General features: G+C 41.2%; 1 protein-coding gene across 1 annotated transcript; it reads right to left on the reverse strand.

Annotated features, from left to right (window-relative positions):
* Positions 1–1,404: 1,404 nt before the first annotated feature.
* On the reverse strand, positions 1,405–11,351 carry LOC134577043 (uncharacterized). The gene is made up of 6 exons (XM_063435685.1): positions 11,268–11,351; positions 9,699–9,807; positions 7,481–7,679; positions 4,480–4,615; positions 2,553–2,663; positions 1,405–1,786 (listed from the first exon to the last, which is right to left on the reverse strand). The coding sequence occupies exons 1-6, from the start codon at positions 11,349–11,351 to the stop codon at positions 1,673–1,675; spliced, it is 753 nt and encodes a 250-aa protein (XP_063291755.1). The 3' UTR covers positions 1,405–1,672.
* Between the last annotated feature and the right edge of the window lie 677 nt (positions 11,352–12,028).

Here is a 12,028-nt window from a genome sequence, read left to right on the forward strand (position 1 = left end):
TGTGGCAACTAACATTTAATGTGGATAAGTGCAAAATAATGCATCTTGGACGTAAAAACCCAAGGGCAGAGTACAGAATATTTGATAGAGTCCTAACCTCAACATCTGAGGAAAGGGATTTAGGGGTGATTATTTCTGATGACTTAAAGGTAGGCAGACAATGTAATAGAGCAGCAGGAAATGCTAGCAGAATGCTTGGTTGTATAGGGAGAGGTATTAGCAGTAGAAAGAGGGAAGTGCTCATGCCATTGTACAGAACACTGGTGAGACCTCACTTGGAGTACTGTACGCAGTACTGGAGACCGTATCTCCAGAAGGATATTGATACCTTAGAGAGCGTTCAAAGAAGGGCTACTAAACTGGTTCATGGATTGCAGGATAAAACTTACCAGGAAAGGTTAAAGGATCTTAACTTGTATAGCTTGGAGGAAAGACGAGACAGGGGGGATATGATAGAAACATTTAAATTCATAAAGGGAATCAACACAGTAAAAGAGGAGACTATATTTAAAAGAAGAAAAACTACCACAACAAGAGGACATAGTCTTAAATTAGAGGGACAAAGGTTTAAAAATAATATCAGGAAGTATTACTTTACTGAGAGGGTATTGGATGCATGGAGTAGCCTTCCAGCTGAAGTGGTAGAGGTTAACACAGTAAAGGAGTTTAACCCCTTAAGGACACATGACATGTGTGACACGTCATGATTCCCTTTTATTCCAGAAGCTTGGACCTTAAGGGGTTAAGCATGCGTGGGATAGGCATAAGGCTATCCTAACTATAAGATAAGGCCAGGGACTAATGAACGTATTTAGAAAATTGGGCAGACTAGATGGGCCGAATGGCTCTGATCTGCCGTCACATTCTATGTTTCTAATGATACAAACAGCTGTAACAGGAATGTCTTTAGGTTCAGTGATTGCTCTGCCTGGTCATATGATGGTCAAGTAACGTGAGGTCATTTTAAAGGGCCACACGCACACATACTTTAAACATTGTTACTGTTTACATTGAATTAGTTGCAGTTGAAAAATGGCTATGTTGGGAGCTTATTGGTTTTTGTCCACTTTTTTCAAATTCAGCTTTTTTTTTTTCTCTAAAACTTGAAATTCATAATTTAGTGAACAAACTCCAAAGGATATTTTAGAGTTTAACCCCTTAAGGACACATGACATGTGTGACACGTCATGATTCTCTTTTATTCCAGAAGTTTGGTCCTTAAGGGGTTAAAGTAACTCAGCCCAAACTGCTTTCACTGGTTTCTTGTTACTGGGTGAAAAGGTGATCTAGACATGTGCATAGGGGTAAAGAATTGATAAAAGTTAGTTATTTTCAAATTGGATTATACTCTGGTTAGAAGAATCTTTTTTTTAATTGTAGGATGTGCTTTAAATGCTAATAATTTTATTTATTTTTTTAATGGTAACAAATCTTCAAATAATGAGTTAGACCCCATTCATTAGAATATTCTAATTCTTGCACTTGCACCCTGTAAGGGAAGAATGTGTGAAAATGGGTTAACCTCTTAAAGACCAATGTCAGACAAACCCTGTTACCTCCCCAGTCCTGCCATGTGATTGGTCCTGAAAGGGTTACACTGGGAAGAAATGTCAGCAACGTGAAGCATGCCAAGCGTTTTCCCACAATGCATTGCTAGCCAGTTTGTGGCTCACTAGGGCTGTTTGCATTGTATTATAGTGCAGAGTTTTCCTAGAATCCCACTGCTTCCCTCCGGTTCATTCCATGCCCGTCTCTGCCTGGTCTGATTTTTCCATTTTGTGAAAACCTGTAACAAAAATATATTTATCAAGTTTCGTTTTTTTCTCTGATTAACGGATTCTGTAGAGAGCTCGCTACTTTTTGTTTAGAGGGGGAACTACTAAATCAAATATCCCCAAAAATCATCCCTCCACGCTTCACTCACTTTAATTCTATAAGAAATGTCTTATTACTGCCAGAACTATATCACAATAACCGTTACACCATATAATCTTCACTCTGCTGGTGGCCTCCTGCCATCCCTACCCCTAACATATCGTCTATATGCCTCTGCTTATTTATTATATATAAACCAGTTCATAAAGGCAGGACTGTCAGGAATTCAAAGTGAATTTTTACATTTAAAGCCAAAATAGCTGAATGTGAAACATTCTCCCAGTCATATGTGCATCCTTTTTGTTTATTTTGGTCTAAATTTAAAATGCACTGTGAATTCTTGGCAGTTCTCACTTAATTACCCTGAAATGGTGGCTCATTCAAGTATGTATTTTAATATAAAAATATATTGGGTACACCCGTTCCAATTTCTGACCTAGATGTATTCAATAAAACCATGAAATGCAAAATGTGGGCCCCTGTGGACGAGCAAAGGCTAAAATCATGGCGATGTTGCTGTAAATTCAGGGCTTGGAATTTAAAGATTTATGATACTAGCCAGGTTTTAGCCATTGCAAGCCATACCCTACCACTAAATGGGAATTTGGACTCACACGTGGCCAGTGTAAATGTTGCCCCTGCCTGTAATTAGTGTTAAATGAATACAATCGCTTTACCTGTTGGCATAGAAATTTCTTCTCCGCCAAGAGAAACGTTTGCGCAGTGACGCTCTGCAGAAATCGCCTTCTCCAGATATTCCAACTTCTCTCCATTAAACATGTCTGGCCCTGCACACAGTGAACGAAGGTAATGCTAAAATAAACTCGATCCACAGAATCACGGACAATGGAGGGTTCTTATCTAACTTAGAACATTTGGACAATTTTTAAAATTTCTTTCCTTTTAATTTCAATTGTTTTGGCCTAAATATTCCCCGAAGGATCATAGGACACTGAGAAAAGGGGAGTACTTTAGGCTATTGTACTTATCTCAACATACATGTTCTAGGTGGCTGTGCACAAATCCTGTGTGTGAATCTGATTGATTTATTGTTGGTACGACACAATTTAGTTGATAATGTCCCAGTGTTATCTTTAGTGATGAGATGGCATATTTCTCAGTACAACGTATAGAAAACTGACCTTTGCTACGATCAATACAGACCAGAGGGTGAGTTAACATTTCATAACATAAGTCAATACAGAGTACAACGTTTTCCATTATCACATTCTATATTAACATCTCAGCGTGGGAGAAGCGTTTAGTTCTCTTCCGGCAGATACTATAAAAGTTACTTATTAACAGTTTCAATGCAAAGAAATCTTCAGGAAAAGTGACACACTAGGTAATGGAACGACTAAAGCCTGCTGCGTGAACAGAGTTGGGCATATCGATGTCCATTTCATCATTTTTCATGCAACCTGGTTGGAGGTGATTGGTTGAACTTAGCCCAGTGGTCCCAGCCAATCAGCACTGCTTCATTCAAATTGGGCAAAACTGATATTAAAGAATCAACCAAAATGCACCGTTTGAAGAATCGGAGTCAGAGTAACCTTCCTATTCTGGTACACACGCCCCCAATCGCTAAAACTCGGTTTTGTTCTAGTGTTGAGGCCGTTTCCCAGTCAATGCCCCATCTGCTGACATCACTGCTACTCAGTTGAGGGCGATGGATGTCAGGAGGATGGACTGAGGGGAGGACATCAGCGGTACGGAGCAGCGGGCTGTGCTTCCATTGGCTGGCTGGCAGCAGCTTGCTGTGCTTCCATTGGCTGGCTGGCAGCAGCTTGCTGTGCTTCCATTGGCTGGCTGGCAGCAGCTTGCTGTGCTTCCATTGGCTGGCTGGCAGCAGCTTGCTGTGCTTCCATTGGCTGGCTGGCAGCAGCTTGCTGTGCTTCCATTGGCTGGCTGGCAGCAGCTTGCTGTGCTTCCATTGGCTGGCTGGCAGCAGCGGGCTGTGCTTCCATTGGCTGGCTGGCTGGCAGCAGCTTGCTGTGCTTCCATTGGCTGGCTGGCAGCAGCTTGCTGTGCTTCCATTGGCTGGCTGGCAGCAGCTTGCTGTGCTTCCATTGGCTGGCTGGCAGCAGCTTGCTGTGCTTCCATTGGCTGGCTGGCAGCAGCTTGCTGTGCTTCCATTGGCTGGCTGGCAGCAGCGGGCTGTGCACTTTGATGACAGATGCCAAATATGCACAGAATTGAACTCTTGTTCCGGTCTGGCTAATGACGCCCACATGACGCCCACGTGAAAATACCGGAGGAGGATATACACTCCTGGCAGAAGGGGAGTTAAACCCTATATGTACATACAGACTCCAGGCACCATGACCACTATAAATTACTGAGGTGGTTATGGTGCTTGGAATAGCCAATATATAATGCAGAAGTGTATATTACACATTATCAATTCTGTCAAGGAGAGGGCAGTTTCTGGGAGCCAGGAAGGGTGGAAGAGCTCTGATTTATGGCAAACGGGGACAGCCCAGAACACTACAGGCACCATAACCACTACAGCAAGCAGAAGTGGTTATGTAGCATAGAGACACCCATTACATTGCTCTATTTAAAGAATAGTCTATAAAAAAGGAGTATGTCCCTGTTTCTTACCATTCCTTTTACCATTATCACTGTATTGTAAATTCCTCTCCAGTACAACCACGCAGTTCCAAGCCGCACTCTCTCCTGGCTGCGCTGAAACCCATCTAGCAGCTTTAAAAGATTAGCTTCATGCAGTGGATTTCTTCTGAAAGAAATAATATACTGGTTTGTCTAGCACATTCAAAATGTCAGGCATTGTGTGAGCAACGCTGTGATGGCGCAGCATTTATAGGTCGGCATTACAGTGCTATTCATGGGCGCAGATTTTAAGATCACGCATAGGAATACAGTTAGGTGCTAGAAGACGATCAGTATTAGTTCAGGGTGTGTTTAGATTCTAGGTGCTGTGGACTATAATTACTATCATTCTCAGCCAAATGAAACATGACTGGCATGAGTTACAGTCCATATTGCCCCCAGTGTTCATAAAGGGTTAAGTACATCTCTGTAGTACCTGCTGAAATTATTTTAATATGGGTTCACGTCTGCCATTAGAGCAGGGGTAGGCAACCTTCGGTACTTCAGATGTTGGGGACTACGTCTACCCTGATGTAATGTCAGCATTATGGCTGTGAGAGAATTATGGGAGATGTAGTCCATAACATTTGAGGTGCAAAAATGTGCTATTACTGCCCTTGCCATTCTTAACGTGACATTTTAACAGTGACATGTTTGTGGCGAATCGTTTGTGTCGCTGATGTTTAACCCCTTCAGGACCGGCCTGTTTTTGCGATGTTTGTACGTTAAGGACCAGAGCAGTTTTAACACTTTTGTGGTGTTTGTGTTTAGCTGTAATTTTCCGCTCTCTCATTTACGGTTCCCATACAAGTTATATATTGTTTTTTTCAGGACAAAAGGGGCTTTCTTTACATACCATTATTTGTATTATGTCCAATATTGTATTTAAAAAAAATAATAAAATATGGTGAAAAATTAAAAAAAAAACCATGTTTTTGGACTTTTACTTGAAAAATCTTTTACTTATCTACAAAAGCTAATGAAAAAAACAGCTAAATAGATTCAAAATTTTGTCCCGAGTTTAAAAACACCCAGTGTTTACATGCTTTATTGCTTTTTTTTGCAAGTTATAGGCCTATAAATACAAGTAGGAAATTGCTGTTTCAATATATATATATTTTAAATGTATCAATAGTGACCTTGTAACACCGTTATCTGTCATAAATCCCCGAAACACACCTAACATGTACATATTTTTTTTAAAGTAGACAACCCAGGGTATTCAAAATTGGGTATGTCCAGTTTTTTTTAGTAGCCACTTAGTCACAAACACTGGCCAAAGTTAGCATTTATATTTGTTTGTGTGTTAAAAATGCAAGAAACGCTAACTTTGGCCGGTGTTTGTGACTAAGTGGCTACTAAAAAAGGCTGAACATACCCCATTTGCAATACCTTGGGTTGTCTTCTTTTGCAAATGGTATGCCATCATGGGGCTAATTCTCATTCCTTGGCTACCATACGCTCTCAAAGGCAACCTAACCAATCCGACAAATTTCAATAAAAAAAAAAAGTAAAATCAAGCCTTATATTTGACCCTGTAACTTTCACAAACACTATAAAACCTCTACATGTGGGGTACTGTTATACTCAGGAGACTTCGCTGAACACAAATATTAGTGTATCAGAACAGTAAAATGTATCACAGCAATAATATCCTCAGTGAAAGTGCTGTTTGTGTGTGAAAAATGCAAAAAAATTCACTTTCACTGACAATATCATCGCTGTGATATGTTTTACTGTTTTGAAACACTAATATTTGTGTTCAGCGAAGTCTCCCGAGTAAAACAGTACCCCCATGTACAGGTTTTAGGGTGTCATAGAAAGTTACAGGGTTAAACACAGTGCTAGCAAATTAAATTATCTGGACTTTCGGCCTGGGTTGGCAGGCAGGTCCCTCAAATTGCAGTCATTAAAATTACTTAATTAGGTAAAAATATTACATAAATACACATGTAGAATTTTAATATATATACATATTTATATATTTGACGTCTACGTGTATATTTATGAAATTATTTATGTAATTATGTATATGGACATATGTATATTTCGTATTGTTTTTATTTATTTATTTATACATAGATATATATATCATTACATTCTAAGTATATTTTGATATAAATATATATATATATATATATCAAAATACTGTTAGAATAAAATTGCATATATAAATATTTTTTTATAATTATAAAAAATTATTTTTATTTTTTGTTATTTATTTTTATTAACATATTATTTGTATTTTATAATAATATATATATACCATATATATAGCAATTATATATATATTGTATATATTCGTGTGTAATTTAAATATAAGTGTATTTTTATATTAATATACGTATATATAAATATAAAAATACACTTAATATGACATTATATATATATATGATACATATACATATATTATATATAGATATAATACATGTATATATATCATATATATATACACATATTATTTATTTATTTTTACACTGATTTTACACTGGTTTTTTTTTTACTTCATTTTTTGGATTTTTTACTTGCAGGGAGACTGCCTGTCAGCACAGACAGTCCCCCTGCAGGCAGATACACAGACACCTATTGCGGTCATGTGATCGAGTGATCACATGGCGGTGGGGTCCTGATCTGCCGAGGGGGGACTGCCCGGGCAGACAGGCAGTCCCCCTGGACCGGGTGGAGCACTGATCGCCGCCGTGGGACCGACGGCGATCAGGTAAGTAGCCCCAGACCGTTATGACGGTTCAGGACCGTCAGCGGTCCAAACGCACGTTTTACCGCTGACGGTCCTGAACCGTCAGCGGTCCTGAAGGGGTTAATGCAGCTGTGGTTGTTTATCAACAAGCGGAACGTCAGATCAGTAACGATGGGTTGTGGGACTCGGCTTCACACATCAAAACTAAAGACAAACCCAAAAAGCACGGAACACGTGACTAAACAGCGGCGGTTAGTTGCAGGTTGACTGCGCAACTGTGGAGATGCCCATTACCGTAGCAGCTCTTCGCTGGGAGACAACACGTTTGTTGATGATCCGGACAAACCCTCAGCTTCACGGTCACCAGGACAGCCGTTCTCTTCTCTCACAGCGTGATTTCTGTACAGGAACAACCAATAGCGAAAAGAACTCTGCACAAGGCGCTCGTTATTGCCGGTCTGACGGATAAAACCTCCATTTCTTTTCTTGGGTGCTGTGTAAAGCAAAGCTTTAATAAGCAGAAGTAACAGCAAAGTGTTTCCCTACTGTATTCTCTTAATAGACATCCATCCTTTGGGTTCCAAAGCCACGTGTCAATCAAAACCTCTGGCACTTAAAGTACTGCGCAAGAACTAACCGACCGGTCATAATAAATCCCAGGGATTTCCAGGACATAATGACGGCTGGATAGCGGTGTTATACTTATTGGGAACATATACAGTCCTCGTGGCAAAAGCTGTCATTTTAGCAGCTGGTGGCATTGAAATATCGATATAATGATCGGATTAAGTAAATTAAATGTAACAATAAAACATAAAGCTTTCCTTTATTTCTGCTGTATAAATTGTCTTGGTTATTTACCAAAATCAGAATTCTAAAGAATTTTTAACATTCAGACCAAAGTAGCTGAGCAGGAAAGATTCTCTCTCTCTACGATAGTAAACTGGGAATTGTGGAGAACAGACAATATATTCCCTAATTTCAAATCTAAATATCTGAGCCAGAAAAATGTATCAGAGTTGGAGATTTTGTTTCTTAAAATGTGAAGTTTTGTTGTTAATATTCCACAGTTCTTGCCTGAACTACAGAATGCAGGGTCAAGGCATCCGTTCTGTGATTTATTACATAGAAATCAAACGTGGCTTCCTGCCCTGTATCACTGCGTTCCAAAAAGGGGCCCTCGGGAAACGGCACCACGAGAATAACCTAAAGCAATAATCCAGCCACCATAACCACTACAGTCAGCTGTAGTGGTTATGGTACGAGGAGTGCCCCTGCTAAGTAGTCAAGGTGACGCTCTCAGCGAATGAGCCAGACCTGCCTGAAGAGGTTGTGTTATTTTTTTAAAACGTCTGCCTGTTTCTTAAAAAAACTGAATATTGAAGAATCGAATGAATATTCTGTGAACAGGTTGTTGATCCAAGGAGAAATCTGATTGCTTTTATGGAATCAGGAAGGATTTTTTCCTTTTTTGTGGCAAATTGAAATTGCAACAACTGGGGGTTTTGCCTTATAGACCAACATCATAAAGGCTGAACTTGATTAAATTGGGCTTTTGTCAGCCTCGATTGCTATGTAACTAGGTAACGTGTTCAGTAGAACTAGCAGGAAATTCTCGCGCCAGGGAGGTGGCAACGGGTGCACAGTGAACCTGAGGTAAATGGTCAAACAGTTCCTAAATGGTTTGACTACTTACTCTGGGAAGGCTCCAGTGCAGGGATAGGCAACCTTCGGCTCTGCAGATGTTTTGGACTACACCTCCCATGATGCCTTGCCAGCATTATGTGTGTAAGAGCATTATGGGGGATGTAGTCCACAACATCTGGAGAGCTGAAGGTTGCCTATCCCTGCTCCAGTGCAATCATGGCACCAAAACCACTACAGCTGGATGTAGTGGTTATGGTGTAAGGAGTGTTTCTTTAAAGGAACACTATAGTGTCCCTCTGCGTCCCCCACCCACCCCCACACAGCAGCGTTGAAAGGGTTAAAAAACTAAAACACTTTTTCCCCCTTTACCTTAATCCAGCATTGAGGACCCTCTGCCCTGACTCTGTCCACCGATATCATGGCAAGGGGGAAGGTAATGTGCATGTGCGGCAAGTGCCGTGCACACATCGTGCCTTCCTTATAGGACAGGACACCCAGTGTCGTTTCATGGAGTCAAACTCTGTGAAATAGCAGGAAGCGCCTCTAGTGGCTGTCTGGTAGATAGGCACTAGAGGGAGCCTTAACTCTGCAATGTAAACATTACAGTTTCTCTAAAACATGTTTTACATGACAGGTTTAATGGGACAGAGACACTGCACCCAGACCACGTCAATGACATGAAGTGCTCAGGGTACCTGTAGTGTCCCTTTAATACTGATACATCACTACTTTAATAAGGGCTGACCACTAGCCCATGGGCTATACACAGGCTCTGTGTTACAATGTTGGGCTATTTGGGATCATTGATACTGAAGGACATATTAATCTGGTTCAGCAAGTCATCTCTCCTCTGGTGTTTTCCTACCTGTTGCTAATAAAAGACATGTTTTCCTGAGTTTCCTCCCCCCAATTGGAGCGTGGGCCTTTGTCCTGTATCTCGATACAGCGGCTGCTCGTGTCCAGAAGTTGGACGCCTGTAAGACAGAACTTTATTAATACAGAGCTTTCTGCTCACCTTGTATCCGCAGGCAATCAGATCGCACTCAGAGCACTTTAGTTTGATTAAAAGTGCAATCCATGAAGTGACCCATAAACCATACGTGAACACACACGGGATAAGTGTCAACTTTCTGGAATTCAGTGTGAACTCAAAATAAGTTAAACATTTTGGGAACTGAAAACCGGAGCAATAACTTAAATTTGCCTCAAGTTTTATTCACAGTCTAACGAACAAACCTGACAACAACATGAGTTTATCTAATATCTGCCAAATATGTTCGGTATTTTAACCTTCCCAAAGGGCAATTAGCGGCATCACCCTGCCATATCAAAATACGTTCACTATATTACATTGTTATTATAAAATGTAATCTCTATGAAACACCCATAATATGCTATAATAATAAACGTTCATCGTTGTAACACTCCCATATTATGCTATAATAATAAACGTTCATCGTTATAACACTCCCATAATATGCTGTAATAATAAACGTTCATCGTTGTAACACTCCCATATTATGCTATAATAATAAACTTTCATCGTTATAACACTCCCATATTATGCTGTAATAATAAACGTTCATCGTTGTAACACTCCCATATTATGCTATAATAATAAACGTTCATCGTTGTAACACTCCCATATTATGCTATAATAATAATAAACGTTCATCGTTATAACACTCCCATATTATGCTATAATAATAAAAACGTTCATCGTTATAACACTCCCATAATATGCTGTAATAATAAACGTTCATCGTTGTAACACTCCCATATTATGCTATAATAATAAACTTTCATCGTTATAACACTCCCATATTATGCTGTAATAATAAACGTTCATCGTTGTAACACTCCCATATTATGCTATAATAATAAACGTTCATCGTTATAACACTCCCATATTATGCTATAATAATAAACGTTCATCGTTGTAACACTCCCATATTATGCTATAATAATAATAAACGTTCATCGTTATAACACTCCCATATTATGCTATAATAATAAAAACGTTCATCGTTATAACACTCCCATATTATGCTATAATAATAAACGTTCATCGTTATAACACTCCCATATTATGCTATAATAATAAACGTTCATCGTTATAACACTCCCATATAATGCTATAATAATAATAAACTTTCATCGTTATAACACTCCCATATTATGCTATAATAATAAACGTTCATCGTTATAACACTCCCATATTATGTTATAATAATAATAAAGGGGGGCGGGGCCGGGCCGCCGAGCCAAGCGGTCGCAGGGGAGAGCAGCTCCTGCTTAACATGCCCCATCCACGCTATAAACTGTGGCTTTCTCGGACCCAGACGACCAAGCACTGCGACCTGCAACGCAGAGGGGCTACCGGAGCCGGGGAGAGCCTTGCTCCCGGAGCTCAAGTCCCCCGGAGGAGGATTACCTGCAGCAACCAGCAGGATCCGGCCTGGCGGTGAGTGGAGCGGACGGCCGCCGCTTCACTATCCTGCCCCACGGAGCCCGTCATGCACAAGGCACAACGGCGGACCCGGTCCTGTTCCCCCCCCCGGACCGGGGGGGTTATCCCGGTCCTAGTTCCAAGCCTACACTCGGAGGCATTACTGGACCACCACGCAAACCCAGAGCCAAGATGGCGGAGGCCACGTGTGCAGGGTCCGACCTGCGGAGTCTAAGGCTGTTTACAGATTCCACCTGGCATGGACACAAAGCGGCACACATATGACGGCCCACACTGTAACGAAGGACTCAAGCCCGGAGACACTCCAGGCACAAAGCACTGAAGACCCTGCACGCTGCACTACTCACGAGGACGACGCCGCCCACGAGACCGCTCGCCCTTCTTCTGGGCTGGGTGCTCACACAGAGGAACCCCTCTGCTACCTGCCATACACCCTGGGGGAAGAATGGGATCGTAACCCAGGGCCCACTATCCTGCTGAAGGGATCAATGGCTCAAGGGCACGAGCGCCTACAAAGGCCTCCGGCTGAAGGCTGGTGGCCCACGGACGTGGCGCCACCACGACACCGGGGAAACTTGAAGCCACCTCAAGACGCAACAGCAGGCCCGGTTGAGTGTACAGACGAGCAGGGGAAAACTAACGGACACGCTAGCTACTACCACGCGGACTTACAAGTGCTTAACCTGGACTTGGGCCAAAATCTTTGAAACAGCCGGTCGAAACAT

Source organism: Pelobates fuscus, chromosome 11 (assembly GCF_036172605.1).
Source record: "Pelobates fuscus isolate aPelFus1 chromosome 11, aPelFus1.pri, whole genome shotgun sequence".
Classification (NCBI taxonomy): domain Eukaryota; kingdom Metazoa; phylum Chordata; class Amphibia; order Anura; family Pelobatidae; genus Pelobates; species Pelobates fuscus.

What these genes read in the sequence shown, in the direction of transcription:
- LOC134577043 (XM_063435685.1), bottom strand. Translation starts at nt 11,351, where the DNA reads ATGACGGGCTCCGTGGGGCAGGATAGTGAAGCGGCGGCCGTCCGCTCC. An exon ending in ATGTCTTTTATTAGCAACAG is followed by an intron (nt 7,680 to 9,698) that starts GTAGGAAAACAC and finishes TGCTTTACACAG; the next exon opens with CACCCAAGAAAAGAAATGGA. An exon ending in TGATAATGGTAAAAGGAATG is followed by an intron (nt 2,664 to 4,479) that starts GTAAGAAACAGG and finishes CACTGTGTGCAG; the next exon opens with GGCCAGACATGTTTAATGGA.